This window comes from Mustela putorius, unplaced genomic scaffold (assembly GCF_011764305.1).
Source record: "Mustela putorius furo isolate JIRA1106 unplaced genomic scaffold, ASM1176430v1.1 tig00003858_pilon_pilon_pilon, whole genome shotgun sequence".
Taxonomy (NCBI): domain Eukaryota; kingdom Metazoa; phylum Chordata; class Mammalia; order Carnivora; family Mustelidae; genus Mustela; species Mustela putorius.
The window spans coordinates 52797874-52818399 of record NW_025422010.1 but is presented as its reverse complement, the minus strand read 5'-3'; the positions used below and the strand labels follow the sequence as shown (position 1 = coordinate 52818399).

The following is a 20526-nucleotide window of genomic DNA, read 5'->3' as shown; positions in this document are numbered from 1 at the left end:
TGTTTTTCAATGCCTGTAAACATTCCACACGTATAAGCTAAATAACTTTTATTGGTACATAGATATATATGTTTTAAAATTTTTAGTAGTTATTCATTTGTTTTGAGAGGTTTCCAAACAATTCAACCATGACAAAGTTTTCTTCAGTAAATCTGAATAAAATGTGGTTCTCTTTAAAGAGCAATGTTAATAAAATTACTTAATACACATGTGCTTGGCAATAATAAAATAATTAGTATGCAAAGTATGATATTTTGGAATCAGTTCAATTTTATGTATAGTAAATGACTCAAGCATATAAGTTTGATTTTTGTTTTGTTTTTTAAGTATCCTGAATCTTCACAATTTGTTTGTTCTGGGGAAGTAAAAAGAAAAACAAGGCAGCCTCTAGTGGCTAAAGTGCATATTACATGTACCTTTGAAATGATAATCCTAAATAATTTCTGCAGCACATGTCTGAGTCCTTAATAAGCCCATAGGACTGTGATGAGTGCCGGAGGAGCTCTGTCTTGCTGTCATGGAATTACAGTTAAGTGATAGAGACAGACATTAATCCAAATGGTGAAAACCAAAGTATGTATTTATGAACTTGAAGTAAAGGCTCTGGTTTTGGGTTCGGACTGCATAGTTTCTGAGGAAGTGATGCTTGAAAGTGCAAGGAGGTGTTGTGAGACAATGGAGTGAGAGAGGCTAGAGGGTGGGTTGGAAGTGCAATTTATGCAGAGTCTGAATAACAGTAGGAAGCATGGGCTCCTGACATAAAAAGGACCAATATGGTACGATGCCATAAAGCAAAGAGGAGGGCCATGGGACCAGGCTAGAAAGGGAGGGAAAGACCAGTCCATGAAACGCCTTCTGTGTTGTATTAAGGACTCTACTTTTGATTATGTTGGGGGAGAGGCACTAAAGGGTTTTACCAAGGGAATGAGGTGTTCCTATTTGCATTCTGAAAAAAGCAAAATAAAAAAGTAATATGTGGTTATACAACTAAAGAATGGGTTATAAAGAATGACTGACTGCTAAGTTTTCTGATTGGTATACCTGAGTAGAAGGTGGTGCCATCTCCAGAGACTGTGAACACTGGAGAGTTAGGAGGTTTACTACCTAAACACAGTTCATGGGGAATATCATGAGTTTGGTTTTAAACATGCTCACTCAGTTTGTATCTCAGGTGGATGTGTTAAGGTTGGAATTACATATATGGATTTGGAGGTATCTATTAAGACTTTCACATATAAGTGCTAGCTGACACCAGGGGTAGGGTCAAAAAAGCCTAGACAGTGGGGTGCCTTGCTGGCTCAGTTGGGGGAGCATGCAATTCTTGATCTCATGGTGGTGAGTTTGAGCCCCATGTTGGGTGTCTAGATTTCTTTAAAATGAAGTGTTGGGGCTCCTGGGTGGCTCAGTGGGTTAAAGCCTCTGCCTTCGGCTCAGGTCATGATCCCAGGGTCCTGGGATCGAGCCCTACATTGGGCTCTCTGCTCAGTAGGAGCCTGCGTCCCCCCCTCTCTCTGCCTGCCTCTCTGCCTACTGTTACCTGTCTGACAAATAAATAAAATCTTAAAATAAATGAAGTCTTAAAAAAAGTCTAGACAAAAAGTACAAGAGTGAGAATAAAAGAAACCCTAGTACCAAATTTTGAGTAATTCTAAAATTCATTGACCAAATAAAGACCCCTCAATATTGGACAGAGAAGTAGGAGAAAAACTGGAGCAATGTTCACAAAAGCTAAGAAATGATGGCTGTTTAAGAAAGAAGTCATGGTTAAGGAAGACAAATTGAATGGAAGATAGAAGACTTAAAAAAAAGCCACCTTTTTTTTAATATTGGCTACATTACATTAGTGGAAGTTTTTTCTCTGATGTAGTGGAAAACAAAGGATTGAGTTTTAGAGGATCAGGGAAAAAGAGATCATATTATTTTTGAGAATTTTGGTTGTGTTGGGGAGAAAAGGCAGCCAATACCTTTAAAAACATTCTTTATTAATCCTTTATTTTTAAGATACATTTTTGGCATAGGTGTGGCTTGACTTGTTTTCCATACAGTATAATGTTTCCCTGAACAAAAACTATATCTGTTCCTCTTGTTACATATTGTTTCCAACTTTTATGATACAAAGAGCAAAAGACAAGAATTGCATTTAAAGATTTTATTTTTTATTTTTTGCCTGTATTTGTATTTGATATAGAATTTACCTTAAGACATTCTAAAGTGGTAGCTATACTAGTGCTCCCGTCAGGTAATTAAAAGCTTCAAACTAGATCTCTGTCTCACACCACATACAAATAAATTCTAGATAATGCCAGGTGAAAAGCAAAAATCTTAAACTTAGAAATTAGTTCTAATTTAAAACTATTTTTATGTGACATTAAAATAAGAGAAGTTTTCTTATGGAAAACACAAAAAAACTTACTCCAGAAAGAATAAATTTGGTAAATTATACTGTATTAAAGTTATAAAACTTTTATTTAACAAAAAGCACCATGAACAGATTTGTGTTCGCTTTGTTGCATGTGTGTTGCAAATAAATATCTATGTGTCTATATCTATATAGAGAGAGATACACAGGTACACATGTATATCATATAATGTTCAAGTCCAGGAAAAAAGGCCAGCAAGCATAATCCTATGTGATCAAAGGATACGGATACACAGTTGAAAGGATGGGAAACCCAGTTGGCCAGTAAAAACATGAAAAGATGTTCACTCTGAGTAGTGATCAGGCAAACAGATACTCAAACAACAGGATGCCATTTCATCCTGTGTAGGTTGGCATAAGGTATATATGATAGTAACAGTCAATTATGGGGATTTAGAGAAAGCATGAATTCTCATACACTGCTGAGGACACTTTGCTACTGTCTTGTAAAGTGGAGAATATAGGTTTACACCAGCAATTCCACTTAATAGAGATGATTTTCAAATTTATTTGTACGTAAAATAGTTTGAAATACTTTTTCACTATCACATGCTATATTCATACAATGTACATGCATGCATGTGCACACATAGAGAGAAAATAAAATACTTTTTCAGAGCCATCATTTACCTTCCTACTTCTGAAGTACTTTATTGTGATGTATTCTCTATCCTACCCTGTTCTATTTCTTTTTTTTTTTTTTAAAGAAGCTAATTGCAGTCCATCAAATTAATTTTGTGATGGATCATCATTCTGTTTGTCATTCTGAAAATCCCCCAAGTTTACCATGAGAGATAGGCTAAATTGCAGCATTCTTTGTAGTAATGACAATCGGGGACAATGTCTATCAAGATAATTTTCAAATAAATTGTAGTATAGTTATATAATAGAATATATGTCTAAATATTTTAAAATAATATATAAATTTTTGATAGTGCTGGATAGAATAGGCTCATAAAAGGAATAATGGCTTGCATGTATACTGATAAAAATTATTTTCTAAGTAGGATGGGGAAAGTATGAGTGCAAATACTAGTGATTATAATGTTAATCTAATCTTGCAGAATGAAAGCTTTTATTTTTTTAAAAGATTTTATTTATTTATTTGTCAGAGAGATAGAGAGAGTACAGTCAGGTAGAGTGGCAGCCAGAGGCAGAGGGAGAAGCAGGTTCCCTGCGGAGCAAGGAGCCGGATATGGGACTTGATCCCAGGAAGCTGGGATCCTGAGCCAAAGGCAGCCACTTAACTGACTGAGCCACTCAGGCATCCCAGAATGAGAGCTTTTAATCCCATTATTGACTGAGTTTAAAATGTCTACCCTCCCTGTAGAAGAATTCAGATAATCTATGTAGGAACTTCATGCTCTCAGAAGATAAGAGTATAACTCAGTATAACTCCCTACTCCTTAAGTATTGGTTGTACATACAGCAGCTTCCCTCCAAAGAGTACAATATGAAATCATTAAATTTATAGTGGAGAAACCTGACAAACACCACCTCGGCCAGAGGATCAAGTTTAATATCCGTTGTCGATAAGCCTTGTTGATGGCATACGCCCCTGGTAAGATGTGATAAAAATGGCACTTTACACATGTGGTTTTCCTTCCTCTTCTCTTCCATAACCCCATTCTAATCATGAGAAAAATATCAGACAAATTCCTACAAGAGAAGTCTCCTACAATATACCTGACTAGTACTCTTTAGAACTCGCAAGGTCATCAAAACAGGCAAACTATGAGAAATTGTCCCAGCCAAGAGATGCCTAAGGAGACATGATAAGTAACTCTACTGTGATATTCTGGAACAGATAAAGGATGTTAGCTATGAAGAAAAAAAATTGAATTCCTCTCAAGTATGTAGCTGGGTATGAATCCTCTAAATAATTAGCAACTCCTGTTGGTTTACTAGCCATGAGGGAATTTGAAAATTGGTTTTTTTATGGCATTTGTAAAGTCACATGTAGTTTTCACTTGAAAGTGACACATATCACAATGAAAAAAATATACACCCCAAAATAATAAGTATAAAGAAACAAATGAACTAGTGAACTAATAAAGAAACAAATGAACAAATGAACTAATAACCTGGCTTAATAGTTTACCTGATGATATTCTGTTGTGTGCAGATCCCAGCTACTTCCTTAGCGTTTTAACTGGCAGTATTTACTCTTCGCATGGCAGGTGAACAGAGCCCAAGAGAACTGCGAAACACCATCTTTAAATAATAAGCCCTTTAATATGGCTTATGCTGATATAAACACTTAAAGGCTAAAAGTTTAGTAAATAACCTTTATTTACAAGAACACAGGTTACATGAAGTCAGAGCTGTCCATGAAATTTGTGGTGGTTATAACTATGACTCTAGCGAGTGTTATCTTTTGAGTACAGACTTAGGCTTCAAATTAATTTTTTTTCTATTTAAAATAGCTCCAAGTTAATTTTTTTCTATTCTATTTTTAGATCTATAGAAAAGTTTCAAAAATAGTACAGAGAGTTATTGTACACCCTCCACACTGTACCTAATGTAGACATCTTATGTAACCACAATATAGTTATCAAAACTGGGACACTAACATTTGTACAAAACTATTAACTAATCTGCACTTCTTAGTTGACATTCACCAGTTTTTCCACTCTTGTCTATTTTCTGACCCAGGATCCAGTTCAGGTTTCCTTATTGTGTTTGGTTATGTCTCTTCAGCCTTCATTCTGTGACTATTCCTCAGTCTTTCCTCGTCTTTCATGACCATGATGCTTTTGAAGAGTACTGGTCCGTTATTTGGCAGCCTGTTTCTCAATTTGAGTCTGTCTGATGTGCTCCCATGAATAGATCAAGGTTTGCATTTTTGGCAATACCGCATCTTCTTTTACCAAAAATGCTATGCTGTGCCTTTCTTAGCGCACCGTATTGGGATTACATGATGTTAATATGTCTTATTACTGGTTATGTTAACTTTGACCACTTGGTAAGGTGGTGTCTGAGGGGTTTCTCCATTATAAGTTAGTGTTTTACCCTTCGTAATTAATATTTATTTGGGAGAGATTTCTTTGAGACTGCAAATAGCCTGTTTGGCTCACACTTAGACCCAGTGAGTTTAGCATTTATCAGTGCATCTTGCTGGTAACAAGTATTACTGTGGTGTTTGTCTAGTTGTAATTTTATATTTTTCTCATTCCTTCTCCGTGTATTAATTGGAATTCTTCTGTGGAAAAGAGGTGTGAGAGTCTAAGATCATTAATATCTCATTGCCTTCTGGTGGAGATCCTTAAGTTATTACCTGATGAAGTAATTATTTCTAACACGATTTTGTTTTAAAGATTTTATTTATTTATTTGACAGAGATCACAAGTAAGCAGAGAGGCAGGCAGAGAGAGGGGGGAAGCAGACTCCCTGCTGAGCAAGGATCCTGATGCGGGGCTCAATCCCAGGACTCTGGGATCATGACCTGAGCTGAAGGCAGAGGCTTAACCCACTGAGCCACCCAGGCGCCCCTCTAACATGATTTTTGAGAAAAAATACCAACTATATTCTCATTTGGTTTTCCTTCCTGAAGTTCTTTTAGATATTCTCATTTCACCTTATCTTTCTTACATTGAAATAAATTATTTAAAACTAAGGATCACTTGAAAATGGGTTAGAAAGTACATGAGTTTTAGGGTTAAGGCCTATGTATAAAATCCATAAAGACCATTAGAATAAAATATAATGAAATTATACAAACTTACAAACTTTATGAATTTTATACATAGGCCTTAACCCTAAATACTAGTCATACTAGTCATACTAGTGAAATTTAGTATGATTTGTAGAGTGCAATATATAAGATCATTACTTTGAGGAAGGGAAGAATTTGTATCGTGTAGTTTAGTAGGGAACCCATTTGTGGGTTGTTGGCATGGCCCAGCTGAGGACCTGATGAACTAATGTGGTGGTTGTGAATGTGGAGAACTAAGAAGCACAGGCCCTTTCGATAATAGAACCCAGGGGTTGCTCGGTCGGTTCAGCATCTGCCTTCAGCTCGGGTCATGATCCCAGGGTCCTGGGATTAAGCCCCACATCTGGCTCCAAGCTCAGCCGGAAGCCTGCTTCTCCCTTTCCCACTCCCCCTGCTTGTGTTCCCTCTCTCATTGTGTGTGTGTGTGTCTCTCTCTCAAATAAATAAATAAAATCTTAAAAAAAAAAGAAGAAGAAGAAGAAGAAAGAAATAGAACCCAGAGGCTCCTGGATGGCTCAGTCGGCTGAGTGACCAACTCTTGATTTTGGCTGGGGGCGTGATCTCCGGGTTGTGGGATCCAGCCCCATGTAGGGCTCTGCACTGAGTGTGGAACCTGCTTAAGAGTCTTTGTTTTCCTCTCTGCTCTTCCACTCCACTCACACTCTCGAAAGAAAGAAAGAATGAAAGAAAGAAAGGGAAATAGAGAACCCAACTGGACACTGAAAAATATTAAATAAATATATAGTGCTTGTATCATTAATATTTGGTGGTAATGAATATTACAAGTCTAATCAGGAACTTATAAAAATTGATTTGACTGGAACAGGAAAATACAGTATACCTTTTTCTTTTTTACTGCTTTCTTTTAAAATAATGTAAACTCAACTATTTAAAGTTTTATTTAAAAAATAAAAATAAAAATCGAATGCTTTATAACCTAGAGTATTGCTAATGCTTTACATTTGTATGGTGCATTGTCTTGGTTATTTCACACTAGACTCCTGCCATGGAATAAGGCTGATGGTATCTTTTTTTATGCATAAGGAAGCTAAGACAGGGAGTGACGTGACTGGGATCCTGCTGTTCTTACATACAGAGTGTGATTTTTACCTTAGCTCTTAGAGCTGTAGGAAGGTCAAAGTTCTCAAATAAAATTTTTGTTTGGTAACTTCAGTAAGCTGTTGGGTAGTGGAAAATTTGTATGTTCCTTTAACACATAGACTTTGTTTGATACGTTATTCAGAAAGCTGTATAATAGCAATAGGGAAAAGAAGAAAGAACATTAAGTCCAGGGAGTTAGTTGTAAATGCAAATGAAAGTGGGAAATGACATAGATGTTTGCTTATTTATAACCATATAGAAAGTACTAACTTTTCCATGATAAAGAGGAGATCTTTAAGTCATTGTGAGCTTGGGGTGCTTGGGTGGCTCAGTCGGTTAAGCGGCTGCCTTTGGCTCAGGTCATGATCCCAGTGTCCTGGGATCGATCCCCACATCTGGATCCCCATTCAGGGGGAACATGCTTTTCCCTCTTCTTCTGCGCCCTGCCCCCACTTGTGCTCTTTCTCTGTATCTCTCTCTCTCTTTCTGTCAAATGAATAAATAAAGTCTTTAAAAAGAATATATAAATCAGTGTGAGCTTCTGTACATCCGGATATACCATATGTGCTTTAGCTCTGACTAGAATTTAAGATCTAACTGAAATAAAGTAAGTACTTGAAAAGCAACTTACTTTGAACAACTGAGTAAGATACCTGGTAGACTGTGTCCTGGAATGGAAGATAGGAAAAAAGGATAATAATTGAATATAATATTATGAATGATTTTAGACAAGTAAATTTAATAATTTGGATGAAATCAACAAATTTCTTAAAAGGTATAACTACCAAAACTTACTCAACAATTAGTAAATCGGAATATCCCTAAAATATATGAAGAAATTGAATCTAGAGATAAAAACCTTCCCACAAAGAAAACTTCAAGCAAGTAGTTTCACCAGTGAATTCAGTTACACAGTAAAGGAAGAAATAATACAAATTCTACACAAACTCTTCCAAAAAATAAAAGAGGTAGCAACACTTCCCAAGTCATTGTCTGATACCAAGACCAGAGAAAGACAAGAATTACAAGAAAAGAAAATTAGAGTCTAATATCTTTTCATAAACATTGCTTTAGAATGCTCAATAATATTTTTAGCAAATGAAAGCTAACAGTCCATAAATGGATGACACTTAATGACCAAGTAGGGTTTATTCTGAGAATGCAAACTTGGTTTAACATTTGTAATTCAATCAGTGTAATCCACCACATTAAGAGACTGAACTAGAAAAACCCAATGATCATGATCATCTCAAAAGATCCAACAAAAAGCATGTGACAACATCCAGCATCCATTCATGATTTTGAACTCCACATATGGGAGTGAAAGCAAACTTCTTTAACTTAATAAAGGAAACTTCCCAAACCTGGAAGACTGACAACTTTCACCCTAGAGTTGGAAGGCAAAAATTTCTGTTGTTACCACTTCTGTTCAACATCGTACTAGAGGTCCTAGATTGTACAGTAAGCATGAGACAAAGATAAAAGACACTTATAATGACAAGGAAGAAGTCCTTCATTCATAGGTGAAAATAATTATCTCTGTAGAAAATCAAAAGGTATTCACATAAAAGCTACTATATAAGAGTTTTTCGGTGTTGCAGGATACCAGGTGAATGTATAAAAATGGGTGATTTAAGAACTAACAAAGGGAAATTGAAATACAAAATAGCATATACAATAATATCAAAAAAATTTTTAATTTGTTTTTTATTTATTTTCAGCATAACAATATTCATTATTTTTGCACCACACCCAGTACTCCATGCAATCCGTGCCCTCTATAATACCCACCACCTGGTACCCCGACCTCCCATGCCCCGCCCCTTCAAAACACTCAGAATGTTTTTCAGAGTCCATAGTCTCTCATGGTTCACCTCCCCTTCCAATTTCCCCCAACTCCCTTCTCCTCTCTAACTCCCCCTGTCCTCCATGCTATTTATTATGCTCCACAAATAGGTGAAACCATAGGATAATTGACTGTCTCTGCTTGACTTATTTCACTCAGCATAATCTCCTCCAGTCCCGTCCATGTTGCTACAAAAGTTGGGTATTCATCCTTTCTGATGGAGGCATAATACTCCATTGTGTATATGGACCACATCTTCCTTATCCATTCATCCGTTGAAGGGCATCTTGGTTCTTTCCACAGTTTGGCGACCGTGGCCATTGCTGCTATACACATTGGGGTACAGATGGCCCTTCTTTTCACTACATCTGTATCTTTGGGGTAAATACCCAGGAGTGCAATTGCAGGGTCATAGGAAAGTTCTGTTTTTAATTTCTTGAGGAATCTCCACACTGTTCTCCAAAGAGGCTGCACCAACTTGCATTCCCACCAACAGTGTAAGAGGGTTCCCCTTTCTCCACATCCCCTCCAACACATGTTGTTTCCTGTCTTGCTAATTTTGGCCATTTTAACTGGTGTAAGATGATATCTCAATGTGGTTTTAATTTGAATCTCCCTGATGGCTAGTGATGATGAACAGTTTTTCATGTGTCTGATAGCCATTTGTATGTCTTCATTGGAGAAGTGTCTGTTCATATCTTCTGCCCATTTTTAATATCAAAAAAATTTAAAAAATTTTTTGAATTACACAAGCATGAGGAGAGTTTTAAGGGTTATGGGTATGTTCATTATCTTGACTGTGTTTATTGTACCTTTTAAATCTGTACAGTCTATTATAGACCAGTTATGCCTCAGTAGAGCTTTAAATATGCTATAAAGATATTATTGGGGCATTTCAAAAAAGTTGGGGTGTACAGATGGTAGATGAGATAAAATACTGACATTGAACATACTGAAGTTGACAATTGCTGTCTGTGTGTTCTCAGGAAATAAGCACTGAAATATTTAGGGGTTAAGGGCCACCATGAATGTAATTTATCTTCAAATGGTTCTGAAACAGTATTATGTGATTTTATACACATGCGTGAGTAAGATAGACAAAGGGGTAAGGTAGACATGAGGGGTAAGATAGACAAAGCAAGAACAGGAGAGGCAAGAGGAAAAATGACAAAGCAAACAAATGTTATCATAGATGTATGTGGCTAAAGGATATGTGGGTTTTTGTACCATTATGCTTGCAACTTTTTTCTCAGCTTGAAATTATTTTCAAATAAGTATTAAAAATCTGTATTAAAGTAAGTGCTATCATTTATAAAAATTCCTTACGTAGGACCCAAAATAGGTAACTAAAAGAAAAACTAATTGAACTTAACCAAAATTGGAAAGTACTGCTCTTTGGAAAATACTGAAAAATAAAAAGGAGGGGGAAAAAAGAGTTTTAAAAAAACATGTCCATTAAACACATGAGAAGTTGTTTGACATCACTGGTTATCAGAGAAATGTAAATCAAAACCACAGTAGGTCACAAGTAAGTACCCGCATACAGAAAAAGCAAAATTAAATGGGCTACAGTACCAAATATTTTTGGCAAATATATGGAGCAACTGGGGCTATCAGACATTTCTGGCCTGGAGGACATTATACTAGCTGAAATAAGCAGTCAGAGAAAGACAAATATTGCATGATTCATCCTATGTGAGACACCTAAGAGAGTCAGACTCACAGAAGCAGAAAGTAGAGTGATGGTCGCCAGGGTCTGGTTGGGGAGGAGAAATGGGAGTTGTTGTTCAGCAGCTATAACATCTCAGGTACCCAAGATGAGTAAGTTCTAGACATCTGCTGTACAGTCTACAGTTATCAGTACTGTATTGTGCACTTGAAAATAGATAAAGGGTAGATCTCTCATGTTAAGTGTTCTTACCAGAATTTAAAAAACAAAACAAAACAAAAACAACATATAGCTAAGGAAAATAGCAGTAGAGCAGTTATATACTAAAGTTGATGCTTTGGTATAAAACAAAGTTTGAGACTTGGTTTCTCTAAGAGATTTACATCCATTAATTAGATTTTTAAAGTCAACAAGGATGGCAAACAAATTTTTCTCACATGATCAATCCAACTTCATGTACATCAGAAACAATAATATTAGCCAATAGTTAATGAGTACTGACTGTAGTAGGCACTATTTTGCATCTTTTACACATATTACCTCAATTCTTTTTTCTTCTTTTTTTTTAAAGATTTTATTTATTTGACAGAGATCACAAGTAGGCAGAGAAGCAGGCAGAGAGAGTGGGGGAAGCAGGCTCTCTGCTTCCAGCAGGCTTCTCTGCTCAGCAGAGAGCCCAATGTGGGGCTCAATCCCAGGACCCTGAGATCATGACCTGAGCCGAAGGCAGAGGCTTTAACCCACTGAGCCACCCAGGCACCCCTCTTTTTTTCTTTTTTTTTTAAGATTTTATTTGAGAGAGAGAGAGAGCACAGAATGGAGCAGAGGGAGAGGGAGAAGCAGACCTTCCACTGAGCAGGTAACCTGATGGTGGGGCTTGATCTTGGGACCCTGAGATCATTACCTGATCCGAAGGCAGACGCTCAACGACTGAGCCACCCAGGTTCCCCACATTAAACACATAATGTGAAATGTCTAAAAGTTAGCATAAAAATTACATTAAAAGTTAAATTAATCATGTTGACATTTTTAATAATGAGAAAATGGAAAACAACTCCGTGTTTACCAGTGTGGAGGTGATCAGGAAAATTAAGGCATGCCCATTGGATAGAGCATGGTGATGGTACATGATGTGTGGGAAGAGTTTTAAAAAAAAAAAACAAATGTTCATGTATGATAAAGAGAAAATCAATATGTGAAATTGTGAGCCTTTATAAAAATGTAGATTAGATAAAAACTAAGGAATGTAACAGATTTTTCTTTAGGTGGTAAAATCATAAATAATTTTTCTTTATTTTCCAAACTTACCACAGTGATTATTTAACTTTCCAACTTTTTTTTTTTTTTTTTAAAGATTTATTCATTTATTTTAGAGAGAGGGAGTACAGAGGTAGGGACAGAGGGCGAGGGAGAGAGATTCTTGAGCAGCTTCTGTGCACGGAGCTTAGAGCCTAACACAGGGCTCAATTCCACAACCCCGAGATCACAGCCTGAGCCGAAACCAAGCCTTTGCCCCCCAGGCACCCTGTGATTGTTTTATTTCTATATTCAGAATACGATTATTAAGATAATGTTTGCTATGTAGTTGAAGCTCCTGTATACTAGAAAAAGCAAAATATTCGGAGAGTTTTGCCTTAGGTTGCATAATAGCATCTACTCAGTAAGGGACTTTTATAATTTGTGGAATATCTTTGATCCTTATTTGACTCTTAAATCTCTCAGGAAAAAAATGGCCCATAATTTGGCCATTTACTTACTTTACATTCTTTTACAAAAAGACGAGTTGAGAGTATTTTGTTGTTTTTAATCTGCAGGGAGATTCACCAACAAAAGTAAATTATAGACTGGCTTGAAAAGCATTCCCATGGACTTGATCTTGGCAGTTAATGGCATACTGTCATACAGTATTATTTAAATGTTTCATGTTGCTTAGTTTTCCTTCTGTAAGTATGTGTAAGTTTATCAAATCTGTGACTATGTCTTCTTGGTGTTCTCTCTTGTACTCCACACAACATTATGTACAGAATATACGCAAGAGCATTTTAATTGAATTTGTGAATATAACTTGCACTTCCATTGGTTCAGGGAACTAAAAGTTTTCCTTTAATGAGTGTATATATATATTTTTAATTTTATTTATTTATTTGACTGACAGAGATCATAAGCAGGCAGAGAGGCAGGCAGAGAGAGAGGAAGGGAAGCAGACTCCCTGCTGAGCAGAGAGCCTGATGTGGGGCTTGATCCCAGGACCCTGGGATCATGATCTGAGCCGAAGGCAGAGGCTTTAACCCACTGAGCCACCCAGGCACTCCTTGAGTGTACATTTTTTGAAACACATGGAATTTAACTACCTTTTCCTTCCTGTAAGTTATTTAAATGGACAAAAATGCATATAATCTGTCAGGACTATCTAGAAGTCTCCTGAGCTGATAACCAAAAGTCCAAAAGAAAGAAAAAAATAATCCTCAGACTTTAAGTAATGTTAAATTCCGGGAGTTTTAATGGTGGTTATATGGACAACCAAGACCACCATGAATTATATTTTCTATTTTATATAGAATTTGATTTGACTGGACCCTGACCCATTTTACAACTCATTTATATATTTGTTTTTGACCCTATATTAGTTTTTATGAGCTTAGTATACACTTAAATTTATTATGAATAGTTTAATGGTATTAATTGGGTATCATACTTGAACTTTCTCTTTTTGTGAGTGTATTTTATCATGTATTTTATTTCAGTATTACCTCATTATTAAATAATGTTTATTGTTGCTATCATAAATGAAAGTGAAGTTGTAAATTAGGTAAAATTTTAAAATATATGTTCAGAGTATATGCAGTCATCAAAATATGTGAAAATATATATAATTTCATTAAGGTTTACCCAAATTTAATTTAATTTTGTTCCCTCTTTCAGTTTTTCTTGAAGACTAGTTACAATGGATATGCTGCTCTTCTTTATTTTGGGATTGCTCGTACATTTTGTGTTCTTCGGCTCCATCTTTGATATTTATTTTACATCTCCTTTGGTTCATGGAATGACTCCTCAGTTTACACCATTACCTCCTCCAGCAAAAAGATTAGTACTGTTTGTTGCTGATGGCCTGCGGGCAGATGCACTTTATGAATTCGATGAAAATGGAAATCCTAGAGCGCCATTTATTAGGTAAGCATGTCAACTGATACAAAGACCTTTCTAGAAAGTGTTATCTTGACACTTTCATCTCATGTTGGACACAGAAGTGATGATGAGAAAGAGAATAGGGCACATATACATCTGCTTTTGTCTTATGGATTAACAAATTTATTTCCTCCTGGGAGTTAGGTATGACTTTAGCTGCTTGGCTTAACTTGTCCTAATTTCCCAAACCTGACTTACAACTCACTATATTATCTTTTTCTTATAAAATAAACTCATTACATTTTTAAAATAATGACAAACATAAATATTAATGAATTGCTAATTATAGTGCTGTTTAACTAAAAATAGAGTTCAACTGAAAACAGACTTATAAAATACATAAAGCCCTTCTAAGTTTATGTCACTGTTAATTGTGATTTCAGATTTTATGAAGTGGCTTTGAAAAGAAGTGTTTAATTTTTTTTTTAAGATTTTATTTATTTATTTGAAACAGAGAGAGAGAGATCACAGGTAGGCAGAGAGGCAGGCAGAGAGAGAGAGGGGAAAGCAGGCTTCCTGCCGAGCAGAGAGCCCAATGCGGGGCTCGATCCCAGGACCCTGAGATCATGACCTGAGCCGAAGGCAGAGGCTTAACCCATGAGCCACCCAGGTGCCCCAAAATGTTTAATTTTTTTAAACTTATGGGGCTCCTACAAATAATTGTTATTTTTCTGATTAGTGACAAGTCCCTCAAAAGCCCTTCTTCATGCTGGTATAGAGAGATTAAAACTCAAATTCAAGTGGAAATTTATCTAAAGTATTCCATTTTCTCCTGTTTTTACCTACCATCATTACTTTTATCCTTTACTGTGTTTGTTTTCTTTATAGTACTTGGCATGAGCAGGTTCTATGCAAACTGGGCCTCTGCTTTGTATACTACTTTATTTCCAGTTCTTGGAACACAGTGGGCAATTAAATATTTGTTGACTGCTAGAAGAATGAATGAACTTGGAATTCTGTTGAATTTCCAGAAATTTGTGGTGGCTCAAAGAAGTGCATACCATATTAAAGGATAAAAGTAATTAAGTGACCAACCCAGGGCAGCGGAAAAATATGAGTAGGAAAATAAGAGCAAACCAGAGTTAAGTTCGGGTCACAAAAATTTGTCACATAATTTCTACAGATAATTTAAAATGGGGGTAATATATTTGGAGGAATTTCTTAGCTGTCACAGAAAGGAGAGAAATATAGTTCATTGCAAATTAAGAACAAAGTATATCGGTTATTAGAGAGAAGGTGAGCTTTCCTGGTAGCACTTACTTCTCCTTTGGCTGGTGGGTAGCAGGCCAAGAGCTTACGTAGTTCATGTGCCTTGTCCTGTATGCCATCATGTTTTTACAATTTCAGGAATCTTCTAGTTTCTTTTAAACCTGTTTGTGAAAGGTTTTATTTGTTCTTCACTTCGGTTTTTTAAAAATATGATCTGAACTGATGAAAACGTTTTTAAACAGATATATCCAAATTTCTTTTATACCTCCTTCTTCGTGTTGAAGTTCGGTTTTTGTTAAATAACTAAAGAAGTTAAAAAATATTTCTCCATAACAAGTGGTTCACTGTTTTTCAAACTTCTACTTATTATGCATACGTTTTACCAAAATTGATTTTAGGATGAGGTAAGTCAGTAATATAGAGTATCTAAACCAGTACTCACAGTTACCCTTTGGCGTGGGCAAGCATCACCCCCAGAAGCTGTTACTGATGTAGTCATTGTTTGATAGCTTGTTGCTCTACTGCTTTCTCATGTGCCTTGGCATTGCTAGTCAGCCCTCTGCTTTCATTGCAAAGGATACGGATACATTTTAGCAAAAGAATGCTTTTGCCTGTTTTAGTCTCAAATTTAGGAATATAATTTAACTCCTATTTAGGAGTCTAGCTGTTTCCCCATCTTTAATTTTTTTATTTTGAGAATTTTTCAACACAGAAATTGAAAGGATTATATATATGATGAAACCTGTATACCTTATTCTAGATTGAACAATTTTTGTTTTCATATTTGTATCCACTCTCTCAATACACATGCACACTTACACACACATGCTTAAATTTTTAATTATTCTTTTTCTGACTAATTTGAAAGAAAGATCTCATGACACTTGACCACTGAACACTTAAGCATGTATCACGTAAAAATAAGGACTTTTCTCCTAGAGGACTGCAATACCCATCACACCCGGTAAAATTTGACATTTATAGAACAATATTGTGTATGTCAGTTTTTTCTCATGTAACAAACTATCTGAATACTTTGTGGCTTCATACAAAAATCATGTATTTTGACTCATAGTTCAGTGTTGTGGCCAGATGGTTCTTTGTCTCACCTAAGCTCATTTATGCTGCTGAATCTAGCTAGTTGGAGGGCTGGGACTGGGCTCACCTGGGATCAGAAAGATTCCTCACCTTGTTAAATTGTGACTCACTGTTTGTTTTTGATTCCTTCTGTAATAATCTTGTTTTTCTAACACTCTAATAGGATTTAATCAAAGTCTGTGCTATTGATCTATAATATCTTTTAGGAATATCATAATGCATGAAGGCAGCTGGGGCATATCTCATACACGCGTGCCAACTGAGTCTCGGCCAGGTCACGTAGCCCTGATAGCTGGGTTTTATGAAGATGTCAGTGCAGTTGCCAAAGGTATTATCTATGTGGACGACTTTATTATATGATAAACATATTGCATATATACTGCTTCTTTAACACTGAATTATGACACAAAGTGAAGTGTGTTTTGGCATACTTTTGGCAAGTATTTTAGCTTGCTTGAGTTTATGAGTAACATAAACACATGCTGGTGTTGATTCAAGAAATAAGCTTTGGTCTTTTATCATTCTGTGCTACTGAAACAATCTGGATAGATCCATGGTTTTCCTCAATGTTAACTCTCAAAAGTTCAAAAGCGATTCTTTGGTTTAGTAAGAAGTAAATTATCTATTGTAAGCCTTTTAAAAAAAGGTATAATTCATATAACATAAAATCTCTTACTAGTTTTGCATTTGTTCTGTAATTAATTCTCATTATTACTATTTGAAGAATACTTCTTTAGGGGCTATAGTAATACTTCACCATATATATGTTACTGTTGTTACTATTTGCTTTTTTTTTTTTTTTCAATGATCTGAAGGATGGAAGGAAAATCCTGTAGGATTTGATTCTCTTATTAATGAAAGCAAGTACACATGGAGCTGGGGAAGCCCAGATATCTTGACTATGTTTGCCAAAGGTAAGAGTCATTGATTATATTTTCTTAGATGGTAATGTAATAAACCAGTATGGTAATTTTTGTGTATTGCCTACTCTATTTTACTGATTTTTGAGATACTTGTTTTTACATATTTAACATCTCTGACATAGGAACATATATTACAATGGATAGACATGTCTGTTTGATTTTTTCTTTTAGTTGTACTTGAAATATTGGCACATCATATAGTTGTTGGTATCTTAAATTCAATGAAGTGGTATATGGCTCTCACATTTAACCACTTATAATCCTGGACAAGTTAGCTGATATCTCAGAACTTCAGTTTGCCTTTTGTAAAATGTGATGATAATAATAATTTCTATCTCATAGGTTTGTTTTTAGGCAAATTGGTTAATTCCTGTGGAATATTTAGCTGTGTGCTTATCATGTAATTTTTCATTATGATGATGGTTTTGAAGTCTGGTTCATTTTACTTTGATGATTTATGAAGTTTGTAGATATTCACAAAGATTTAAATGCTATAACTTATAATTCCTATTTTCATATATTCAAGATAATGCCGTTGGATTTGTTCTGTTTGTTTCTGTGCACTGATTACAAAATTCATTAATATTATTTTTCTGAAATTATCGGATTCCACTTGAAGTTTGTGTCATTAAATGCTTTTTAGTGAGAGTAGAATGACTGGTCATTTCACTTGATAAAAAGGTTTTGTAACATTATACTTAGCCATAGGTCCTAATAATTGGCATTATTGAATATTATTGTATGTCCTGAAAGCAAAATATATATTCAGAATTTTACATATGATATTCATAGAACATAATTGTATAGGTCATGGTAAAAAAACCTCAAACTAGGGGCGCCTGGATGGCTCAGTGTGTTAAGCCTCTGCCTTTGGCTAAGGTCATGATCCCAGGGTCCTGAGATCAAGCCCCGCATCAGGCTCTCTGCTCCGTGGGGAGCCTGCTTCCTCCTTTCTCTCTGCCTGCTTCTCTGTCTACTTGTGAGCGCTGTCTGTCAAATAAATAAATAAAATCTTTAAAAACAAACAAACAAAAAAACCTCAAACTATTTGTCATACACACACATACACACAAACACACACATACACACACTCCTTTCTTTGGAAAAGAAAGCTTTTGGGGGGACTGGTGGTGGTGAGGGTGGATTAAGCTGCTATGATTCACCAAGCTTACTTTCTTGCTTCTGACTGTAGCTGATAAGATGTAAGACTAACACCTGAATCAGAAACAATCCCATAGGAATGTTCCGTTTATGGTAACCAACAAACTCACTCAGAACTGTACTTAGGATGTGGGAAGTGGAATGACTGAGGGGTGGTTGTGTCATTGGAACTGCTATTGCTATTATAAGAGATCGTTACTACTTTATTATATCTCTTCCTCGTGACCTGTAAGAGCCTATCTCAGGAATTCACCAAGTTGATTAGATTCTTAATTAAATCTTCTAAGTGTGTAAGATTAATATATTTGTTGACCCCTTCAAAGAATTTAACAATGGATAATATTTATTCCCTTATATTGAGAAAAATACACATTTTATGAATAAGATAAGGGAAATTTTTGAATTTTCTTCTTGCTTTACAAAGTACCAAATGACTTCATCTATTTTAGGTTGTAGTGTTCCAAGACAGACAAATTTGTGAAGAGTTTAATCTGTACAGGGAGACAGACTTTGGTATTTAATTTTGTGGTGTTGTGTATTAGCACTGTGACTTTGACTAAATTAATTAATTTATTTGTAGTGTATCTTTAAAATTAAGAGTGTTACTGTGAGAACAAAAAACAACAGCATGTGAAAGTACAAGTCATGGGGGCGCCTGGGTGACTCACTGGGTTAAGCCTCTGCCTTCGGCTCAGGTCGTGATCTCAGGGTCCTGGAATCGAGCCCCGCATTGGGCTCTCTGCTCATCGGGGAGTCTGCTCTCTCCAACCCCCTGCCTGCCTGCCTCTCGGCCTACTTTTGATCTCTCTCTGTCAAATAAATAAATAAAATCTTAAAAAAAAAAGTATAAGTCATAGTCCATGGCACATGAAATAAAATGTTCATTATTCCTCTTTTTTCTTCCCCATTATAATTTTGTTATAATTGTTAAAAAAAATTTTCCCCAAATTTCCTTTTCAGGTGTTGGTGGAGACCATATTTATACATATAGCTATGATGCTGAGAGTGAGGATTTTGGTGCCCATGATGTAACAAAACTAGATACTTGGGTTTTTGATCATGTGAAGGTGAGTGCTATTGAGCTGATCATCTCCAGTTCATGTATTTGTACCCAAAGTACTAGACACTGATTTGTTTTAAGTACATCTTAATTTTTTCCTACTTGCTTAAATATGAAAGTTCTGTATTTGTAGCATACTATTTTAAAAAGACTAGATTCTAAGAAATTACACATTCTACAATAAACAGTTAATGGAAGTTTTTAAAAAAAGAATTTGAAAAAATAACTTTTTTAAACTCCATGTTTCTGACAATTAAATGCGCTCCATAGATTGGAATTCAGGCAACTTGTATTTCATTCCTATTTGCCGAATAATCCTAGGTAAACCTTGATCATTCTTTGACCATACAATAGTCTTTTATAGTGGTAAGATCATGTAAGATGTATAAAAAAAAACTGCTTTTGAAAATGCTAATCAAATGTAATGCACCGAAAACAGGATTTTTAAAAAATTATACTTTAGAGAAAGATAAAACAAATTAGCAAATTAGTCATCACAAAATATCCATGAGTTTCTCTAAGAAATAATTACCACAATTTTCACCAGGAATCCAATAGAATTAACATTTTGAAAAATTGTTTGAAAATCTCACTTGTGGATAATGGCTTCCTTTCTTCCTGTCCATTGTTTCTCATTTACATATTACAACTTACAAGTTGTCTGTTGTAAGGAACATTCATTGATTGACCTTAATGGTTCTTCTTTTTACCAGTAGTGTCTTTGGAACTGACATTGTGGACTTCTCCATGATAGAGTCATTTTTGTTAGTTAGTTTGTAAATATATTCCTCAGTGTATGTCTGCTTTTTTCTTTGTACTTACTTAGCAGGAATTAAGTGTTCAATACATTCTTTGATAAACCCTATTTCCTTCATCAAGATCTTTCTTCCTGAAATATTTCTTTTTTCATTTAACCTATACTTTTGTCAACAGGGAACACTTGAAGTTAAATAAAATCTCTTTAAGAAAATAATTGACAGGGGCGCTTGGGTGGCTCAGTGGGTTGAGCCTCTGCCTTTGGCTCGGGTCATGATCCCAGGGTCCTGGGATCCAGTGGGCATTGGTCTCTCTGCTCTGCTTCTTCCTCTCTCTCTCTGCCTGCGTCTCTGCCTACTTGTGATCTCTCTCTCTCTCTGTCA

At 35.6% G+C, this 20526-nt stretch overlaps 1 protein-coding gene across 10 annotated transcripts in view; it reads left to right on the top strand.

Moving 5' to 3' along the window:
• Positions 1–20526, top strand: part of PIGN (phosphatidylinositol glycan anchor biosynthesis class N) — a 103031-nt gene that overhangs the window by 3362 nt on the left and 79143 nt on the right. For 9 of the 10 annotated variants that reach the window (XR_006602155.1, XR_006602156.1, XR_006602157.1 and 6 more), the window contains 4 exons: positions 13673–13921; positions 16450–16571; positions 17059–17157; positions 19288–19394. Coding sequence is in view for 6 of the 10 variants with exons in the window: in XM_045065689.1 (XP_044921624.1) it covers positions 13695–13921; positions 16450–16571; positions 17059–17157; positions 19288–19394 (555 nt within the window). In the remaining 4 variants the exon portion in view is untranslated. Of the gene's footprint in view, positions 1–12564; positions 12694–13672; positions 13922–16449; positions 16572–17058; positions 17158–19287; positions 19395–20526 lie in introns of all 10 variants that reach the window. The other variant, XM_045065688.1, reaches the window with a different exon arrangement.